Consider the following 19,829-nt stretch of genomic DNA (forward strand, 5'->3'; position numbering starts at 1 on the left):
CGTGTGGACTGACGGAAGGTGCAAGCGTTCCTAGGCCTTACGGACATGCATGCACCGCACCCTAGACCGGTGCCCCTCTATCCACCACCCTCTAAAGATTTGCACCTCAGATGCATCCATCTCAACGCGCGCGTTTACATGAATGCACGGCTCTCACCTTGGACCCGCCCATGCGCAGTTACGGCAGCATGAGCTTCATACGACCGGCCGCCCCCTGCGGCCTCATCCGAGGGATGGAACTCTGCGTCGGATTTCGACGCATGTCGTCCTCCGTTACGTGAGTGTGCGAACGAGTGAACATCCCTAAAAAAAGCTGATATAAGCCAACCTAGAAGCGTAGAGCCCAGGGAGGTAGTCACTATATGAGGGACTGCTTGCTTCGGAAGCTGCGTGTGCAGCTGCCCTTTCCACAACCTCATCGGGTGCGTTTTCTGCGGGTGTGGGACACCTCTAAATTGTCCTGTGGAATATTAGGGGTGACGCCCACGGTTGTATACGAGGTCATTGAAATGATACCTAGGAGTATAGATTGACGGTGGGGGATGAATGGTGTTGTGTCCGTGAACAAGAGTCTACTTCAACGTCACTTGGTACGTCTCACGTCCCCCGAGGCCCGTAATCCTCAAAGAAACCTTGGGACACGGATACTGACAGAGGTCGTCAGGTCGTCAGTCATCATAGAAGCTATGAATGCAATGAGCGGGGGGCTGAACGAACCTGCTCAGAACGCCTCGACAACCAACAGTAGCAGTACACCGCAGAGTACCACAACGTCTACCACATCCATGGGCCGACGTGTTTGGCCCATACAGAGCTCAAGCGACAGCATCAGTGTCGGAACACCCAGCGGCACCTTGAATAGTACAAGCCAGGACGCCTCGCCGAGCACCGCGACCAGTGCGAGCCACAGCAGCGTCAGCGCGAGTAATACCGCAATAGCGAGCTCAGCCGCAACTGCCGTCGGCGTCAGTGCTACGTCTGCAGAAAATGGGTGCATGAGCGACGCGGCCGTGGGCTGCATCAATGGCAGGTCTGCGAACATAACTTCGGATAGCCCCGTTTCGCCCGTGTGCAGCGAGCTCCGTCTTCTGCGGCATGACGTCGACGCTGATCCACGTACGTCAAATAATATCATGATATCTACGCACAGGATTGATAGAGGTCGCCCAGTGTTCTTCGCAACCAACCTCAACGTCTCGGCCGGATGGCTGCAGGTGTACGTCCCGCATGGGCCGCCAGGCGATGAATATGTCTTCACATGTGAGTTTGCCGGATATTATCCTGAGTCTGAGTAGAGCTATCTGCTGATACGGATGTTTTAGTGGCAGTCACAGATGGAGACTGCGCTAAGCAGACGTACCAGAGCGCACCGTTCACTGTCTTGCCTGCTTTGTGACGGTTGGGGACGCGACGTTGAGTGCACAACTGCGCATCGGGACAGAAAATGACACATGATTGACACTTGCAGAGCAATTATAGTATCACGAATGTTTCATGAGGAGATGTGGATGAAGCAACCGTTGTGGTGGTAAGATGCAGGTTGTGGCGGCACCTAACCATGACCACCGTCCATATGGGCGCTTATCGGGCCTTGCTAGGCACTGGCACGTTGCCGGGATCGTAGACAGAAAGCTTCACCGTTTGCACCCTCCAAGCTAGCTAGTCACCACGATGCACCTGAGGCAATACCGACGTCCTGCAAGACCACCAAACTCTTTCTCTTGCTTCAAGCTACCTGCAATGCTCATCCTCGCGGGGTATAGCATCTGACGTGTCAGATATATGTAAGGTCTACGCATCTAGTAGAGTGCTGTGGGTGGATTTCTGATACTACGCAAGACCCAGACACCCAACCACAGCGATACGTATGCTCCTCGCTATGCAGCAGCTCGCATTGCTGCTGTATTGCGAAGAAGGTACAATAAAAGGCTGTAAGGTATGAGGCCCTCACAACGATATGCACATCCTAAGGAAGTCGCCAGCACGTAGGCGAGAGCCTTGAATGACTTTGGTGCGCATGCGCGACGATGGAACCTGAGATTCAAGAGTGCTAACACATAGCTACGGGCGCAAACGGTAGGTATCAATCTATCGTGAATACTAGCTCAATGAAAATCCACAGATGAGTGCCGGCGAACGAGAGAAACACTTTTTATTTGCCAAAGTCGATACAGCTAAAAAGTCTCATTCGTGCCGGAGTAAGTGCATCTGCGTTGTGCCAACATTGGACTGATAGCCTGTCAGTGGCCAAGGTATGCATCACCAATGGCTTGACCGACGCATTTTAATTTGCCGTTAAAGTTGTGCCGAAGTGCTTTGTTTCGCATGAAACCGTATATATCGCTCAGAGAATCGCTCAGCTCAACAATAGGACACTGCTCGTCAAGGACTGCTCCAAGGATATATGAGTGAAGTTCGCAAACAAGCTGCAGCATCTGCCTTGAGGCAAGTTTCTTTATCGCCGTAACGAGGAGTTGTACGACTGCCTCAACAGGACGTGAGTGCTTTCACAAAAGCGTCCGAGCTATTTACTCACGTACGATCATAGCGACGAAAAGCAGACGACCCTGCTGTCCCTTTTGCGTAGTGCAGAAACCGCCGCCGAGAGCCACCGGCGGGCTCGCTCGTAACTACCGGCCGTTGCTAGCAAACTTTCCTCCTGTCCGGCCACGCAGCGGCGCGTCGCCGTCCATATTCCACCGCGCTGTGATACGAAGACCACAGAAGACGGTGTACAAATCCAGTCTTGAGGTACGCGACAACCGGACGTTCAGCCTTCCTCGCCAGTAGACCCGCTGGCCCGCCGTTGCGACAAGCTCAAAGTTGCTCAATTCACGCACTAAGGTCCGGGAGGCTATCCTACAGAGTTGCATTCCTCTGTCGATGCTTACGGAAATGTGGTGGCGTCGGTCGCGGTTCACGATTGGACAATACTGGGTCACGTCGTGGCTAAGATGCGACCTTGCCGACGCTCGCGCTTATTTTACCTACAACCTGCAGACTATATAAACCGCATTGCGTCGCGTCGGCCCTCTCAACCACTCTTACCCCCTCTACCATCACCGCCGTCACTACTCCCTCTTTTTTTGCAACATCCCACCCCGCCGACTACAATGCAAGCTGCCCACACAAACTTCACCTCCTCTCCTGTTGCATCCCAAAGCCACAACGACTGGGCGGCATGCCCTACGCACACCGCGGGCAAATAACCATGCTCTTCTCAACGACATACTGAAATCATTGTGAGAACTGAAAAAATGAGCTTTGTATGTTGGTGATCGGAATATCGTGAAAACATGCTGAACACATGGGGTGTTTTCAATGTCCCAAGCATGTATTCACGATGTTCCACACAGTACACAATGTTCTTTGTATGTTCGAAGCATAGCGCATGGTGAAACAACGTGGTGGCATTTTTTCAGTCATTGCCGTGTTATCAAAATGATTTATCTGGAAACATGCGGATATGCCCGCGGTGGCAGCCGGTCCACGAAGGAACTGTCCCCGACTCCTGGAGCTTGGGGTCCACGACCCCACACGCACACCACCCCACTGCGGCGACTGACCGTGACCTCCTGAAGGCCAACGGGGCCGAACTCGCCCCCAACTTCGCCTACCACACAGACAACCAAATGGTCGACACGGTCGATCCTGCCTTCTTCGGTCTTCACGACGCGCAGGACGCCGCCTCCACGCGCCCTATCCCAGCTCCGGTCCCTAGCCTCCGGCAGTGCGCGCGATGCCTAGCGGTATATACCGACGAGGAGAACAGCGCCGACTCGTGCGGCATGCCCCACGCTGCTGTCCCAGTCGTTGCCTGGATAAGGGGCGACGAGGCGATGTATCCCGTACACTACTGGGCATGCTGCGACACCTACAGGCTAGCGATCCAAGTTCCAGGCCTGCTTCAACGGCCGTTTAACCCCGTATGCCGGCGCACGGCGATGCCACATGTACCCCTCGCCGACTAGGCTAACATCGGGATGCATACAAGGATACGGCCAACAATATCGCCTCTCCCGCAGCGATTGTTTATAACGGCTCTCCAGGATGACGAGACATAGGGATCGCTGATATGGAGGCATACGACGCTCGCAACTCGATGGATAACACACGTTGGGCGTTGTCCACAGACCACTCGACTGGGGCCCTCTTCGCATGTCGGAGGGCGCCCAGTGTGGTTAGCCACTTTGGACAAGCACTCCATCCGGGGACGGTCTTTCACGGTGGCGATGACATCAACACTTCCCTTACGATACAAGTCTCGAATGTACTACCACGGACTTAATCTCTTACTCTCACTGTACAATCTCCCTCGATGTCTCTTTATCTCCTTGTCATTTTACTGTAACACTGTAGTTGTACGATTACGTCTCCTGTCTATTGTCTGTAGTCTTCGGTGTCTTAATAACAGATATGTATCCGATGCCGCTGAGCCCGACCTTTACGGCCAAGGTGGTGGACGCCGGGGATGATATTCGAGTAGTATATTACCACGATAATCATCTGATCACCCAGTATATTGAATCAGTGCATGAGATAAACGCGACTTTAAAGAGTTAGTAGCTTTCGCGACTAGTCCCGACGTCTTGACCTAATGGCGGCAAAAACCAGATGTGCACCGCTGGGTCAAACAACCTGACTGAGGGTCCTTGCGCCGCTCCGAAAGAACTGACAACAAATTAGCATGGAGACCTACGATTGGCGCTTCAGACCGCGGCTATACATTCGCCGCGCTTGTCGCATATTCGGCACCTAGAAATTCTGGGTTTCTATCTCTTCGGCGGTCAGCTGGGGGCCAGCATAGGTTTTGGACGGCAGAGGACTGGATATCGGCACCAGTGGTTGGTTAGACGTACCTGAATTACAAAAACAACAACGCTACGGAACGCGGCATACCTCTGAGGTCCCGGGTCACAAGAGCAGTCATGAGGCTTGAAGCTTGAGGCCTTGAGGCGAGAGCGGTGGGGAACACGTTTGTGCGAATAACTTAATAAGTAGCCGCTGAAACTGGTGATAACCAGGAGGCCTTGACTATTGTGCAGCATCTTCCGAGGCCGGAGCCTGTGATGTAGACATTTCCATAAGATTGCGGTATCCGTGAGCTGTGCTGCCAAATGAAGCGAACTGAGATGAGTACTTATCCAAAGTGAGTCGTGACTCCCCGAGTGCTCCGGACGAGGAGATGGGCGTGGACTTCCTCCTGACTCATAATTTGACAAAACAAGTCGAGTTCTTGCTCACGAGGGCTGAAAGGCGTTCTTTGGGCTGTACAGACGCATAGCCTTGATGATTCTAGGAGCAGGAAACACTCACGCCGTTCTGTTGTGGGCGCACGCTTAAACCTGGAAGACGCCCACGGAAGATGCCGGGAGCGGAAGAGTTGCGCTTGCCGTACGCAAGCGCTCACTCACTCACCGCCTCCTCCTGGTATTCCGATGCTTGGATATCTGGGGCTCATCGATATGCTTACCCTCTCGTGCGCGCGTCTGATACCGTACAGCCCTCCGCACGGCTAGTCGACAGATCACATCGCTCACAGCTTCGCTATAGCGCGCTGGACATATGACTGCGGGCAATACGGATACGCATGCCCAGGGACCATGGCCCGAAGCTTTATATGTTGGACGCGAACGATATGCTGGCGAACTGTGCTCTCAAATTGGGCGCACCGACCTCCGGCCAACTTTCTGACACGACTCACTGGTTTTAAGTAGGACACGATGGACATCACTATCAAGACTCTCCGACTGGCGACCATTGCATCCGCCGAGATCCCTATTCCTGGATTGAGCACTGCCCTCGAAACCGCTCTCAGTATCGCCAAGAAGATCAAGGTCAGTCCCTACTGTCGATATTTCTATATCGTCTAGGCACTAATATACTTATCGGCACTCACAGGAAGTCGATGGCGCACGAGAGGATTGTAAAGCGCTTGCCGAGCGTGCTGCGAACCTCTCATTACGTGTCTTTGAGAAACTCAAGGGGTGTAGTGCCGTCGCTGAGACGAAAGACCACATCAAGACATTACTGCAGTAAGTGCTCTAGCCTTGATCTATGTGTCTTGTGTGTAACACTGACTTGTTGCCTGGCCGTCGATAGGACCCTCCGAGACATCGAGAAATTCATGGATAAATGCCTCCGAGTCCGGAAGAAGCGATTTGGCTGGCTTCGTTTCGCATTCAAGCACGGCGGTACAGCTAAACGAGTTGAGGATCTCAAGACAAAGCTGGCTGACGCCGTGAATGTTTTCTTGGTACGGTCCCGGTAATGCTTGCTATGCGACTTGCGCATTCTGACCTTGCCGATGCATAGGTTGAAGCTGTGCTCGACACCGACCAGAGAATGGACACACTCGTTGACACCCGCGCCGTGGTCTTGCGGCACGTCGAGGACTCCGCACGGGTAGGAGAAGACATCATGGCGCACACGAGAGACATCCGCGACAATGTCACGACATTGGTGCAGAACAGTGACACACCCTTCCGCGGAACCGTAAGACAGTCTTCACGCCTGTTCTAGCTCTCGTGCTCATCAAAAATTCACAGTTCCGCTGCTTTGCCCGCGAGAACCTCGACCTCACGGAGGTGATCGACGACGATTTCCCGCTGGACGACGAAGAACAGCCTGATGACGCTGGCACAACCCCTCAGGAGGGCGCCGTTCGCGTCGTACGTTATCGCGGAACCGTCAAGGGAGCAGGTGATATGTCCGGCATGCCGGTCGTCATTCACGTGTACCCCACCCGCGAGGATCTCCAATATCTGGAAGCTGTCAAATTCTACAAGCGCAATCTGTAAGACCAGTCCTCTAAAGCTAGCACATTACGTCTGTGATTTAACCCTCGTCGACAGTAATCCGTATATAGTGTCCGCTCTGGGATACTCCCGGCCAGGGGATCCCGATGAGGCATGCTTCATTGTCCTCGAAGGTACGTCGTCCAAGTGAATAATATCGTCACTCATTCACTCATTGCATCGTTCAAATACAGACTACCGTCCCGTCGAGCCACATCTCAGCACCATCCGCGGTATAGACAATCTACGCATGAAACTCAAGATGGTACGTCTGATCTTCTGCGCTGTGAGACTCTTGAAAACCTAATCATTTCCAGATCGTGGATATATGCGTGCGTACTCCCTCTCCTTAAATCTAGTTTGCCTTCCGACAAGAAACTCCTCAAATAGTCGTCCATCAACCACCTGGAGAGAATGAAGTTTCATGTAGAGCTCCAACACGACGACCGCGGCACGGTAAAGACGCATCCCTATGCTCGCAGAGCCCGTACCCATGCTAATGTTTACGCGCACTCGCAATAAAGCATTCGCTCAAGTCATACGCGATCAGAGCGGATGAGATCATGTATGATTCCAGCAATGGCGGGCGATTCAAATGGGTCCGAGATCCGTCCAAGCCCAGGGATGCTCGCTACCAGAGCTATGGTAGCATGGTACGCGTTCCCCTCACCTCGGTGCCCAATTGCATTGCACACTGACGAGTTCCTTCTGTAGCTCTCGGGACCTCCCCTCACTGGAGCGAATCGCAAAGCGCTCGTCGAACGTACGCCGCCCTACTTACCCCGCAACCCCGCATGCACAATCCTGACCGCTCATCATGACTCTTCAGGCCTCAAGCCCATCTCGCACGAAGACGCGGACCCACACGAGGTCGCGGCCACGTGGTTCTGGCTCGTCCAGACGTACCCGTGGATTGTGAACATGGGCCGCGGCATGTGTGACGTCCGGCCGTACTCGCCGCAGGGCATCGCGCAAGTTGGAGAGTGGCTCGCGCTCGACCGCGGGACGCCCGGCTGGTCCAACGTGGTCGTGGATGAGGAGATCAGGACATCGCCGGTCTTCACAACTGGCCTGTCTGTCCTGGGCTCACCGGCGGCTGAGCAGACTACGCCGGTGAACGAGCCTCTCAAGAGGACGTTTGGCGCACTCACGGGGTATGACAAGCAGACTGCGGATTGTGAGCTTACGCACGATGTGCGCGTTGGCGGCATGAGGTGGACGAGGTAAGCGCAAGTCATTAGCTACGAAGTGCCACTCCTGACCTATCTTGTACGCTGCAGATATCTGGTACGATGCATGCCTGTGGGCACAACATTTATGTTCCTGCAGGCACTCGATCCAGACGGTACCGGAGACGTGTCCAAAGCGATCCGCGCTGTCGCAGCGGCGGCGTCTTCCGACTTCCGCACCATGGGAATAGGTACGATATCGCCCCGCCGCGCATCACCCGCCGTCTACCGCTACTAACTACTTCCATGCTTTCAGTAACGGGACGTCAGTACCTATTCGACACGACGCTCACGCACACTGCGGACCCCGCGCATAAAGTGCCTGACTCGCTGTGGTTCTTCGTGCTGCGCCGTGATCGCGACCAAGGTGTGGACCACCGGTGCAGCACCCCGTGGGCATTCTGGTCGACCGAGCGCGAGCCCGCCGAAATCCCGCCCAATGTTACGTTCAATCCGACACCGCGTTTTGAGCCGCTCTCGAAGAAGCCTGAGAACCCTGTGTTCGCATGGACGCAGGTCCTCGATGGCATGACCTTTTCGATTCAGGCGACGTGAGTCTTACTCCTCCTTATGCTACGTCCGCTCATATCTGTCTAATTTTTATAGGGTCTTCCATCGATTCACGATGCTCACTGAAGACGAGATCCTAGCCCTCAGGCAGCTAAGCGTGCCAGACGACTCGCAGCGGGCGTACTGGGACGAGATGCAGGGGCACGCGCGCATCGAAGAAGTCCCCGAGTGCGCGTCAGACGAGCCCCAGAACAAGCGGTGGCTTGACATGCCGGCGCGCAACAGCAGAACGTGCCAGATCCCAAGCGCTGGGACGCCGTTCCGGATGGTGCACACCCGCGGGCAGATGGCAATCCAGCGGCTGCTGGGATGCCTTCGTGACCACCATGGCTAACAGGCGGGGCATGATATGGCGTGTGAATGGACTTGCAAGTAAGGACACTGGATGGCAGAATCATCACGCTCTTGGAAGGACAATGGAATATGTAGACTTTGCGCATGATATCAGTGAGCGGTCGTTATTCATTCGAAAGACCGAGGCGGCTCGAATACACGTATGGTGGGTGTATAGTACATACAACTAGAATAGCGACAAACGATAACAGGTCCGTTGATACAACAAGTAGAACAGTGTCCGTAAGTCCATGATGTTGGCAAAGGTCCGTGAGCCCGAGTCCGTGAAGTGCGCGGTGATGAAGTTTACAGCTCATCGGTAACCTGGGAGGTCATAATCGGCATAATGCGGTGTGCACCCCTCCAGGCGTAAGGGATCCTGGCACGGACAGGGAGCTACTCCTTGATAGTGAACTCCTCGCTCCAGTTACCGGAGTCGCCGAATACTGCAGATACACGTGGTCAGCAGAGGCGGCATATGTTGAGAACGTTCGAATGAGTACTCACGGACGACGCTGTAGTCGGAATCCTCGATGACCCAGGGGACGGAGACCTCAATACGGCCGAGAAGGATGTCGAAGCCCTTCGCGAGGATCACTGAAGTGAAGAAAGTCATCAATATCGCTGCTCGATGCATCGCGACGATACGGTACGCACGAGGAGTGCCGATGTTGCCCTTCCGGAGCATGATTGTGCCGAACTTGTTGGTGATGTTCACTGGCGGGTCGGAGACGTCCCTTCGTGCGTATCATGTATGTCAGATCCTTGACCTTTCCAAGAATACGAAAAACCATGCGTACCAGGTGACGTTGTGCGTCTGGCCCTTGTACCAGACAGTGCCGGTATGCGGATAGAGCACGGGCGGCGTGTAAACGTCGCGCTTCTCCAGCGCGGTCACTGGCATTGCAGCCGCGAGCTGGAAGAAGATGCCGAAGAGCGCGACGAAAACGAGGAGGCACTTTGAGAGTGCGGAGTTGTTGTGCGAACTCATAGCTGTCGAGGGCGTGTGGGTTCGTAAGAGGTCGTGAGTGGTTGTCGTGAAGGTTGGGTGGAACGCAAAACGATGCTTTGCTGGAACATGGTGGGCTCAGCAGAGGGGCTTATATACGAGGCGGGGCAAGGCGATTTGAGACCGGTATGGACGAGCTCGGAGGGAGGGACGGAGCGGAACATATGCCAGTGACCTCCCCAGACGCTTCTCGATCGTCGCTCGGAGAGAGCGGCCGGAGGAGGAGGACAGCCACCGCGGGCGGCGGCTCTTTCCGAGGCTGGACGCGTCTCGCACGTGGCCGCGTTCTGCTACCCGCCACGTTGACGGCGCTCTGCCCAGGACCTCTCCCGGTCCGTCGCTCAAACCACTCGTGAACGTGAACTGTTGTCCAACCAGCTCCATAAGCGATACAGGCAAGCAGAATCTGCACACCACAAAACCAGGAGCCCCAAGAGCATACACGCACGTCGACGGAATGCAGGCCACGTGTGTCATTCGCTCATAACATACCGTGCTTTGCATCACGACGTCATTTTCTGGACACGGGTGCGGTCTTAGGAAGCGGTGCGCCCATATCTATTCAGTCTTGCAGCTTGCTGACTTTCCTAGATCGCATGACTTGGCGAATCGCATCATGGAATCATAGAGCCCGGGCTGACCTTCGAAAGTACTCGAATACCGAGGGCCACTCCTCGGTCACAGGTGCCAGTGCGTACGCCGTGCAGTATGTGGTACGGTGTACAGTACACGACTCATTCGAGGTTTCAACATTGATGTCCTCCATAAAATGCACAGAGCTCAGTTCCATACCAACGCCACCGGAGGGCTCCAATAATCGGGAAAGTACTCACAAATAGCCTCCGTACCACGTATGAGCGACGCTGCCGCGGGACGTACGCACAAATCCGCAGTGAGGCTTTTCACGAGCAACGGGATATTCGCAAGGCAAAGGCGAGTCTCCCGACTTAGCTCTTCAGACGCAGAAACTTACCCAGTTCCCTTTCAAACATTGATGTTGTCGATAGGTGGTCATTAATGATTAGCAAGGCGAAAGGCGAATGCGATACACGTATGAAGTGTGTATAGTACAGCTTAGATAACATCAATGACAAACGATAGCAGGTTAGTTTGTACAACAACGAAAGCAGTGTCCGTAAGTCCGTGATGACGCTGAAAGTCCATGAGACGTATAGTAGTCCGAATGTATCGTAAGTGCGTGCGGCGGTACCGTTCACAGCTTATCGACAGCCAGGGAGGTCCGGTCATCATCGGCATGGCGCGGTGCGCGCCCCTCCAGACAAAGGAGCTGTGGCGGCACGTCGGTCGGGAAGTTACTCCTTGATGGTAAACTCCTGGCTCCAGTCGCCGGAGTCGCCGAATACTGCGTACACGCGCGATCAGCAGTCTACTCAACTGGAGGCGATATACAGTATGGACGGATGAGATACTCACGGACGACGATATAGTCGTCACCTTCGGTGACCCAGGGGACGGTGACCTCGATACGGCCGAGAAGGATGCTGAAGTTGTTTGCGAGAATCACTGCACAAAAAAGTATCAGTACCCTGCCTTGATGCGCAGCAATAGGACGACGCTTACGAGGCGTGGGGAGTTGGCCCTTCCGGAGCATGAGCGACGCGATCGGGTTGGTGATGTTCGCCGGCGGGTCAGAGACGTCCCTGTGCGCGTGTGTCGCGCGTCAGAGCCTGGTCATAAACAGAAACGGTGGAAGAATACGTACCAGGTGACGTTGTGGGTCTGGCCCTTGTACCAGACGGTACCAGCGTGCGGGTAGAGCACGGGCGGCGTGTATACATCGCGCTTCTCGAGCGCAATCGATGGCATAGCAGCGGCGTGCGAGAAGAAGATGCCGAACAGTGCAACGAAGACCAAGAGGCACTTTGCGAGCGGGGACTTGGTACGCGAGCTCATAGCTGTTGAGGGCGGGTTCGTAAGAGGTCGTGTGTTGTAGCCGTGAAGGGAGGACGGAACGCAAGACAATGCTTTGCTGGGACATGGTGGGTTCAACGGAGGGGCTTATATATGAGGAAGCGTAAGGTGACTTGAGGCCGGTGTGGACGACGTCCGAGAGGGAGTCGGAGGAGAAAATGTTCCAGTGACCTCCCTAGAGGGCTCTCGGTCGTCGCTCAGAGAGAGCAGGAGAGAGCTGCCTGTCGAGGACAGCCACCCTAGTCCGGAGCGTGGACCGGAGCGCCAATTGAAGTTTCCGGCCGCCGCGAGGCTATAGCGCTACCGGCCACAAGACCCCTTCTGCTTCCCTCAAACCCGTTCGTAAAACGCTTATCTAACCAACTCCGTGCGGCCTCAGCAAGCGGTGCGGCAGAGTGATGCGAAAGAAACTACTCATCCAAGAGCTCCGAGAGCATTCACGCGCGTTCACGGAGTGCAGAACAGGTGTGTCACTCGTCCATGCCATACTGGCTGCTGAACATGTGCACAGATATGTACGTGCGATGCATATATGGGACACGGCTCATCCTCGCCGGACTGTCTCAGCAATGATGCTCCATTGGCTAGAATGGACGGGGCTCAGTTCCATATCAACGCCACCGACAATCGGCTAACTTCAAGTACTCACAGGCGGCCATCATGCCTGCATAGAGCGCGTACTTATTCACTATGCAGACATCAGCAGCTCGCTCCGGGTCCTCCAGCCCGTCGCGACGACTACTGTGTAAGCGCGTCCTGGCACAATTGCGCAATAGAGGGCCGATTGACGATGGGCGCGACTGGGTCGCGCCCAACCCAATAAGAATCCCAAGGCCCACCATCGACCCTCAGGCCTCCAAACGTATACGCGCATACAAGTTACAAAACCTGTATTCAAGGACAGCGTGCATATATCAGCACGTCGGCGTCCGCTCTGCATATGCCCCACAAATCCCACTCACCATACTCTACCAGGCATCATCTTACCGCACCGCGCTACTCGTACTACGACCATGGTCGCACAATATTTGTCCTCGTGGATGATTACGCTTTGCAGCGTTCTTGTGTTTTCCGAAGGGTTGGCCGCCGCACCAGCTGGAGACGTAACCGCGATTGGGAACAACAAACTGCACGTTAAGACGATCCTGGAACCTAAAAACGGAACTGTCTGGACTGCAAACGCGACAGCCAAGATCACCTGGAAAACGTGCGCCCAAACCACTCCCCCGCCGTCCTTGCGGCATGCGAGACACTGAACCTTGCTGACCTCTCATCGCCAGAAATGCATCAGACCCTGATGCCTTGCAGCCGGTCGACTTCAGGGAGCCGCTTAATATTCGCCTCTGGAAGAACACTGCAGACAGTGGCGGATTCCTGCCAGGTATGTCATATCGTGATACGTGGACGTGTATGGGATATGACCGACCGACCGGGACCGATCCATCACGCTCACGATGTCACAATTCCAGTGCTCTTCGATGAGGTGGCCTACCGCGACAACAGCTCGATCGCTGTCAAGGTGCCGTTCCTGGAAGAAGGGGATGGCTTCAATGTCGTTAGTGAGTACTACATGCTCGAGGGGACCGACGAGGCTGTGGCCGATTGTGTCGTAGCGCTGCTCACCTCTCGTTCGCAGTCTACACGAATGACTCTCAGAACAAGTATTGGAGCGAGCCGTTCGTGGTCGGGCTAAGCAATTAGCGTATCCGAGTTTGGAGACATTGGGGGTGGCCCGGGGCCAGGAGGATATCGATATTCTGTAGGGTGGAGCTGTGCTTAGCCAACTGCGACATGTAGCGGGTACTGTAGCATGACGAACCGGATACATACGAAGAAGCTGGTGCCCGTGCGTCCTCGGCTATAACACCAAAAGTGCGAAAAGGGTTATGAGCGACTGTCACAGATTGTAAGAGATCTCCAGCTCTGTTCGCGTTCCCTCTTGCGCAATTTCAGCTTGCGCATTGAAGGATGATTGTTTGAAGCCTGCTTCGGAGATGCCTGCTGTGTAGAGATGAGGGTTTTCGCGATTGAGCAGGCCTCAAAGATGAGGATATACTTCTCTATACTCACTCCCAGAGCTGGCGCCGTCACGACTCAGGAACGAAGAAACGCGCCGGAAGAAAGTTGATAAAATCTGTACACCTATTATGAAGCTCTGATCACATCGTCTGGAGTACTGATGAATGGTTTGATGGTATCTGGTGAACAGCTCGGCGCCTCAGAAAGAACAGACAATAAGCAGTGAAACGTATGAATCAAAACTCACCGATTACCCTCAAGCACCCACAACCTATAGCGGGGGGATACTGACGGTAACTCCCAGATAATCAACCGGTTTGTTACGGGCAGATTGCCTTTGTCATGCGCGCTCTTGGAGAATGCAATACCCCGTCTATTCATCCAGACGTGGTATATATGAGCCCAAGCTAAGCCGGGGGACATAACGATACAACTCACCTTACGTTCCTCTTTAGACTGACACACATTTCTTCTGGCCATGCTCTTACCCCGCACCATCGTCTTCACGGTTGTCGGGCTCCTGCTGCAAGTCGCCTCGGCCGAAGTGATCGTACCGTATCCCAACCGGAACACTACATGGATCGTGCGTGCGCATCACAACGTGACCTGGTATGCAGTCAACGCTTGCCGTGGTATATATTACGCACACTCACATCGCACCTAGGAGGACAGCAGGAGCTGGACAGCAGGACCCGAGCCTCACGTCGAGTCTGACGGCCAACGCCACCAGCTCGACGAGTATTTCCATTAATGCGACAGCGAGTGATACGACGAGCACCGCTATGACTTCCGCGACGAGCGCAGGGAGCAGTACTGCGGCGGCGAACGGCACTGTGACGGTGACCGTCTTTGCAACGGCGAACACCACGTCTAGCAGTGCACGCAGCGACTCGAAGAGTGAAGGAACCTCCATCATAAGCACTACCTCGATAGCGGTATCCGGCGGCAGCAGCGTAGCAGCGAACACCACAGGTGCTGCTACGACTGCTACAGCCTCCGCCGCTAGCTCCACGTCCGGCGCGGCCAGCAGCTCTTCAAATCCGACTGGCAGCGATGCCAACAACACCATGAGTACAAGCACCTCGACATGCACATGCACCAACCAAGCCATTGCCCGACGTACCAACAGCGACCTGTCCGTAGAGAAGATCCGATTGTACACAGGAAATCACATTAGCACCGAGGGTACGTGAGCCGTCCGATCTTGCGAACATTTTCTGACATTTGTGCAAGTGCTCGTGTGGGCCGGGAAGGTGGACTTCGCCGCGGGCCGTGTCGAAATCCAAGTTCCGAATGTCATCAACGGCTCTGACTATAGCATCGGAAGTGAGTGTTGTATTGCTGCGATAAAGGGTATGCTACTCACCTTTGCATTCCGCCGTAGTCATCACCAGCGACGGTCAAGAGGTCGTCGTTAGCGACCAGTTTACCATCGTGTCCGGTTGAGCTGATGCATCACGGCTGAGTAGAGCGCATGGTTTTAGGGTGGGCACTGCGGCTGCGGGGGCCCAATACAGGAGTTTTGACAGTATCATCTTGCGTTCACATCCTTCCATAATCCCGACGTACTGTGCTCTTCCAAATACAACCCTGCGTGATCGTAAGACAACGGACGTAAAGAGAGACACGTTACCTCGTAAGTGCGCGAGCATGGTCGACCAATCGGCACCCAGTTAGCGGCTTTATCATCTAACGATTCCACGACAGCACGAGAGGGCCGCTGACCTGAATTGTCCTGGGCAAAAGAACCTGCGCCGCAGTGAGTGGATCTCATACCAGTGTGCGTGACGACTAATCAAGTACCGATAAACACCAAACCGCTGTTGATTTGGGGTACGTCTGGCGGTACACGCGTGCTATTGGTTACGTCTTGCGCAGAATTATAACGGACCGGATATCTATCATGGCGGGTCAGTACAACTGTCACGGCTCATTTCGGTAAAACACGGACTTTATCAAGAACTCACTAGCTGTTCACCGTGCTTGACCGCCTTCGCTCTAATCTTGGACGTCCAAAATAGCAGCTGCGTGATACAGATGACATTATAGGACCGCCGGGAGGACGTGGCGGTGAGGCATGTGGGGAACGCGCAGACCCGGGAGGGACGCGGGGATGCACGGCTCCCCCGAGATTCTCGGAAGACCGAGGAAATCTGGCAGTCAACTCATGCGGATTTACAATCGTTGCCGAAGGCCGAAAGTACATGATCTCCTCAACGGTGTATCTGGCCGCGCTGCCGTCGGACAAGAGCCTAGACCCGAACAGTATCAGCAGGACCGGGTGCACAACCAGGAAGAAAGTGAAGGACGGTGTGGCCGCTAACGCACCGTATCATCGATGACATCTACAATGGCGTCGTTGCTGGGCGCTCCCATCACTATACTGGTTGCGACGGTCTGGACGTTCGATGGCCAGGCCGCAGGCAAGACTATCTGGAGGAGATATGATCAGAATTGGGTGCCCTGGATGCCCTGGCGCGTCCCGGCCCCGCTAGTGCACGATTTGGTCGAGCCAGGAAGACGGCGGGCCTCGACGCGCTCGACGCGAGGATCTCGGTGCCCGCAGCGGATATCTGGATGTTCGGGCCTGGGATCTCACTTAGATCGCAAGTGAATGTGCGGTCGAGGATATCTCATGTTGTCGGGATATCTCGAGCTAAGCTGGGACTCGGGCCGGGAATCACACGATGACTGTCGGTGTGTGTCTGGGGTAAACACAGGCCTGAGTAAAAGAACGATGAGCATGTCGTGGCGAGATATCATGAGATGCTCGCACCATGCCGATGTCGACAACGTACTGGTGTGTATAGTCAGCCTAAAGGAATGACTTACTGTACACCGGGCTCTGAAATAGCGAGTCGGCATTTGTCAGCCGAGGACACATTCAATGAACGCGTCGGTCACGAGTGCAGAATGGACCCCATTCGAGCATTGTCCACAAACAAGACGATAATCAATGGTACCGCTGTTTCTGGTCGTGTGGAAGGTGCATCGTGGCGAAGATTCCAGGAGAGAGGAAGGCACAAGGAGGCGAGACGCGCGGCTCGAGGAGGGTCGGGACGAAAGCCACGCGAGCGAGAGACGCGCGCACAAAGCGTGGGAATGCGCGAAAAATAGGGACGACAGTTCCCGGAGGACACGCGTGGCAGCACTCCTCCCCCAGAAACCCCCATCCTGCGTTTTCGACAAATCGTTTATGGCGTCCACCTCCGCCGGCCAGCAGCAGCCCGCCCAGGCCTCGTCCTCCGCCACCGCTGCTGCCGCCGCCGGGAACAGCACCCCCCTCCTCGCCACCGGCGACTGGACGAAGAGCCTCATCCAGCTCGCCAAGACCGCAGAGCTCAAGTGCGTGCACGTCGTTGTCGCCTCGCCTGTCTGAGCAGTCTAGGCTCATGTACAAGCCGTTACTTTCTCGCGATGTGTTCCATTTCCCCGCATCAATCTACTTGTCCGCGCGGTTCTTCTCTTTTCCTCGCACACCATGCGGAATGGCGGCGGATCGATGAAGGAAGCATGCCTTGCAATTACAGCTACATACTGCGCACATACTCTCCGCGCATGCCGCGCTAGAACAGAAGAACAAGGCGATACAAGACCTGAAGGAGCAAAAGAACAAGTGCGTCCGCTTCATTCTGGCTGATCAGACCGGCAGATGCTAACCGGCTTGTCGCGCCACATAGGCTCGAGAGCGAACGTGCACGCTTGTTGAACTGTCTACGAGAGGTACCGTGCCATGTGTCTGTGTCCGCACACCTCCGCTGACGCGTGGATTTCCCCGCAGGTTAACGAGGACCGTGACAAGGTTCGCATGCGCTGTGGAACTCCGCCGGCTACACAGTATGCTCACCGTCATTTTAGACGGACATCCAAGAAGCCACCCTAAATAAAGAGTGAGCAGTTCCCTTCCCGTGCCTCTCGCTAGATGCAGCTCACCGTCCGTACGTAGGGCCAACGATCTGCAGGTCAAGATCAAGGCCATCTCGGAGGGCGAATATGCGGTCGCGAAACAAGACGTGGACAGGCTACGGCAGGAGCTAGGCCAGCCGGCACTCCCGAGCCTACAATCCACGCTCGAAGAGAAGTCCGCGGAGTGCGTTCACACCCCCTCTCGCTTAATCTGCCGTCTCACGATATATTGCTCCCCGCTCTTCCATCCTCTCTGCCACATGGCGGCTTCTCCCCGGTTTCCCCGCTGATTGGTAGATATCTGAAAGCGCTCAGGTTACAGAACGACTCGTCAAACACCCCGACGGGCACAAAACGCGCTGGCGACGAGCTGGGTGCGGACGGCCAGCCGGTGAAGCGTCCACGCGGGCGGCCAAAGGGCAGCAAGAACTCGAAACCGAAGTCGAAGCCGTCGTCAACGCCTGCCCCAGGCGGGAGTGTGCCCCCAGTCTAGCCGCTCTGGTAGCTGCACCGCGATCGAGATTTCTTATACGGACTTGTTGGGGGGACCACCTGTAGGAGTGTGTACGCTATGTGACGACTTTGCACGATTGACTTCTTCCTTCTTATCTCCTCGCGTTGATCGTTGTCTGCGCCCCTAGACGTTAGACCGGTCTCACAGGTAACGGGGTAGCGCCCCGGGCCACCTTTGAAATCACTTCAATTGGTTTTGTAGGGTCGACGGCAGCGCTGATCCATTCTGTTAGTCAGGCCAGCGCATGCGGTGCTGCGGCGTTTGACCTCGACTTTGACGCGCCCTCTCCGCGGACTTGTGCTCTCGGCACCACATCCGGCGAAACCACACAACACCCCGGACCAGCGCCGTCCGCTTGTGCCACCCTCCAGCACTGCTATTCCGCGCGTGACGGTCCCGGACACATGTCCATATCCGACGGGTCATCATCGACGGCGAATAGGGTCGTGGAAAACGGGTACTATTCTGTCACCACGATGAGCAAGCCGGGGAACACTGGCAGCTGGCTTCGGTGAGCTACGGTCTCGCCCCATTCACCGCGGAGCAAGCACCATAAACATGTTAGTGCACGGTCCTATCGCATGCCTCCCATACAATTTAATCATATCCCCGCAGCTCGAGGCAACTAGCTGCAAATCACCGCGTCCGCCGTCCGCTCCCGAGCAAGCGACGGCACATCGCGACAGGTACACGCCAGACTGTCGCAGAGGGCGGGGTGTGTCGTCGGGCATCGTGGTCCAGAGCGCGCTGTTCATGTCAGTGGTCACCGGCAGCGGCGTGCGCCGGGCGACGACGGCACGGCGGCGAGATCAATGTTTGACACCCTCCGCAGCCCTCGTGTCGTCGCGACACGGCGGGTGGCGCTCGCCCGCCCCTGACATGTTTGGTATGATTGGTGAGAATGCGTTCTATTCAGGCCCGACAGTGAAAGGATCCTCCCTTTGATCAGGGCGGCCGTGAAACATATTGCGCCTGCACCGCACTATCCCGCCGCGCATCGTGTATCGCCGGGCGGGGAGCGCGTCCTCGCTTGCCAGTGCACGCATTGTCCGCTGCACTCGGCCCTCAATATCTCACACAAGCGGGTGTGGTTGCGACAACAACTGCTGGCCAGCAACCGGCGAGCCAGGCGTCCTCGCCAAGCGTCAAGCGTCGCCTGGTTGGCGACACACCTCCCCCGGGGCATGTCGGAGCGGCCAACTTGAAGACGCCGGAGCGCGTCGTCCGCCTCGACACCCGAAAGCGGCAACCGCACCTCCCCGCCCGTGCCTGGCGCCCGCCCGCCACGCGCGCGTCGAACCCGGGGGAGCGGCGCCTGCCCCATCTGCGATCCTCCAATCTTATCTGCGTCCCGCAGGCGGCGGGATCTCGCGCAGGCGCCCATTTCGCCACGCGCCGGGCCCGATCCGGTTTCCTCGCAGTCAGTTCTTTTTTTGAGTGCACTGACTGCAGAGCGGAGTGATCGCGGCCGCGCTGGGAGGGCGACATCGGCCGATCGCACGCGCGCTGTCCGCGAGTGC

At 55.7% G+C, this 19,829-nt stretch overlaps 8 protein-coding genes across 8 annotated transcripts; 5 read left to right on the forward strand and 3 right to left on the reverse strand.

Moving 5' to 3' along the window:
- Window positions 1-547: 547 nt before the first annotated feature.
- TRAVEDRAFT_27945 (uncharacterized protein) lies at window positions 548-1,508 on the reverse strand. Its single transcript, XM_008037898.1, is given in 5 exon segments — window positions 548-647; window positions 796-943; window positions 1,149-1,259; window positions 1,357-1,358; window positions 1,370-1,508. 3 exon segments carry the CDS (start codon window positions 1,227-1,229, stop codon window positions 598-600), a joined length of 279 nt encoding a protein of 92 aa, XP_008036089.1. The 5' UTR covers window positions 1,230-1,259; window positions 1,357-1,358; window positions 1,370-1,508; the 3' UTR covers window positions 548-597.
- Window positions 1,509-3,458: 1,950 nt separating this feature from the next.
- TRAVEDRAFT_45573 (uncharacterized protein) lies at window positions 3,459-3,971 on the forward strand (the record flags this gene model as incomplete). Its single annotated transcript, XM_008038084.1, has 1 exon — window positions 3,459-3,971. The coding sequence occupies one exon, from the start codon at window positions 3,459-3,461 to the stop codon at window positions 3,969-3,971; it is 513 nt and encodes a 170-aa protein (XP_008036275.1).
- Window positions 3,972-7,047: 3,076 nt separating this feature from the next.
- On the forward strand, window positions 7,048-8,855 carry TRAVEDRAFT_63907 (uncharacterized protein; the record flags this gene model as incomplete). The annotated part of the gene is made up of 9 exons (XM_008038517.1): window positions 7,048-7,062; window positions 7,115-7,129; window positions 7,188-7,253; window positions 7,322-7,450; window positions 7,512-7,560; window positions 7,627-8,020; window positions 8,078-8,217; window positions 8,283-8,577; window positions 8,633-8,855. Coding segments are annotated over 9 exons (1,326 nt in total), but the record flags the coding sequence as incomplete, so codon positions are not given.
- Window positions 8,856-9,331: 476 nt separating this feature from the next.
- TRAVEDRAFT_88818 (uncharacterized protein) lies at window positions 9,332-9,875 on the reverse strand (the record flags this gene model as incomplete). Its single annotated transcript, XM_008038518.1, has 4 exons — window positions 9,332-9,375; window positions 9,437-9,526; window positions 9,587-9,666; window positions 9,730-9,875. Coding segments are annotated over 4 exons (360 nt in total), but the record flags the coding sequence as incomplete, so codon positions are not given.
- A 1,074-nt stretch (window positions 9,876-10,949) lies between these two features.
- TRAVEDRAFT_27946 (uncharacterized protein) lies at window positions 10,950-11,902 on the reverse strand. Its single transcript, XM_008037899.1, has 4 exons — window positions 11,662-11,902; window positions 11,520-11,599; window positions 11,373-11,462; window positions 10,950-11,301 (listed from the first exon to the last, which is right to left on the reverse strand). Exons 1-4 carry the CDS (start codon window positions 11,850-11,852, stop codon window positions 11,252-11,254), a joined length of 411 nt encoding a protein of 136 aa, XP_008036090.1. The 5' UTR covers window positions 11,853-11,902; the 3' UTR covers window positions 10,950-11,251.
- Window positions 11,903-12,883: 981 nt separating this feature from the next.
- Window positions 12,884-13,571, forward strand: TRAVEDRAFT_19049 (uncharacterized protein; the record flags this gene model as incomplete). Its single annotated transcript, XM_008037800.1, has 4 exons — window positions 12,884-13,077; window positions 13,151-13,251; window positions 13,340-13,429; window positions 13,507-13,571. 4 exons carry the CDS (start codon window positions 12,884-12,886, stop codon window positions 13,569-13,571), a joined length of 450 nt encoding a protein of 149 aa, XP_008035991.1.
- Window positions 13,572-14,367: 796 nt separating this feature from the next.
- TRAVEDRAFT_45578 (uncharacterized protein) lies at window positions 14,368-15,335 on the forward strand (the record flags this gene model as incomplete). Its single annotated transcript, XM_008038085.1, has 4 exons — window positions 14,368-14,498; window positions 14,554-15,074; window positions 15,123-15,215; window positions 15,274-15,335. 4 exons carry the CDS (start codon window positions 14,368-14,370, stop codon window positions 15,333-15,335), a joined length of 807 nt encoding a protein of 268 aa, XP_008036276.1.
- A 1,730-nt stretch (window positions 15,336-17,065) lies between these two features.
- TRAVEDRAFT_145630 (uncharacterized protein) lies at window positions 17,066-18,372 on the forward strand. Its single transcript, XM_008038519.1, has 7 exons — window positions 17,066-17,234; window positions 17,398-17,505; window positions 17,570-17,612; window positions 17,671-17,691; window positions 17,748-17,779; window positions 17,836-17,979; window positions 18,093-18,372. The coding sequence occupies exons 1-7, from the start codon at window positions 17,086-17,088 to the stop codon at window positions 18,286-18,288; spliced, it is 693 nt and encodes a 230-aa protein (XP_008036710.1). The 5' UTR covers window positions 17,066-17,085; the 3' UTR covers window positions 18,289-18,372.
- Window positions 18,373-19,829: the final 1,457 nt, after the last annotated feature.

This window comes from Trametes versicolor (genome assembly GCF_000271585.1).
Source record: "Trametes versicolor FP-101664 SS1 unplaced genomic scaffold TRAVEscaffold_4, whole genome shotgun sequence".
Lineage (NCBI taxonomy): Eukaryota > Fungi > Basidiomycota > Agaricomycetes > Polyporales > Polyporaceae > Trametes > Trametes versicolor.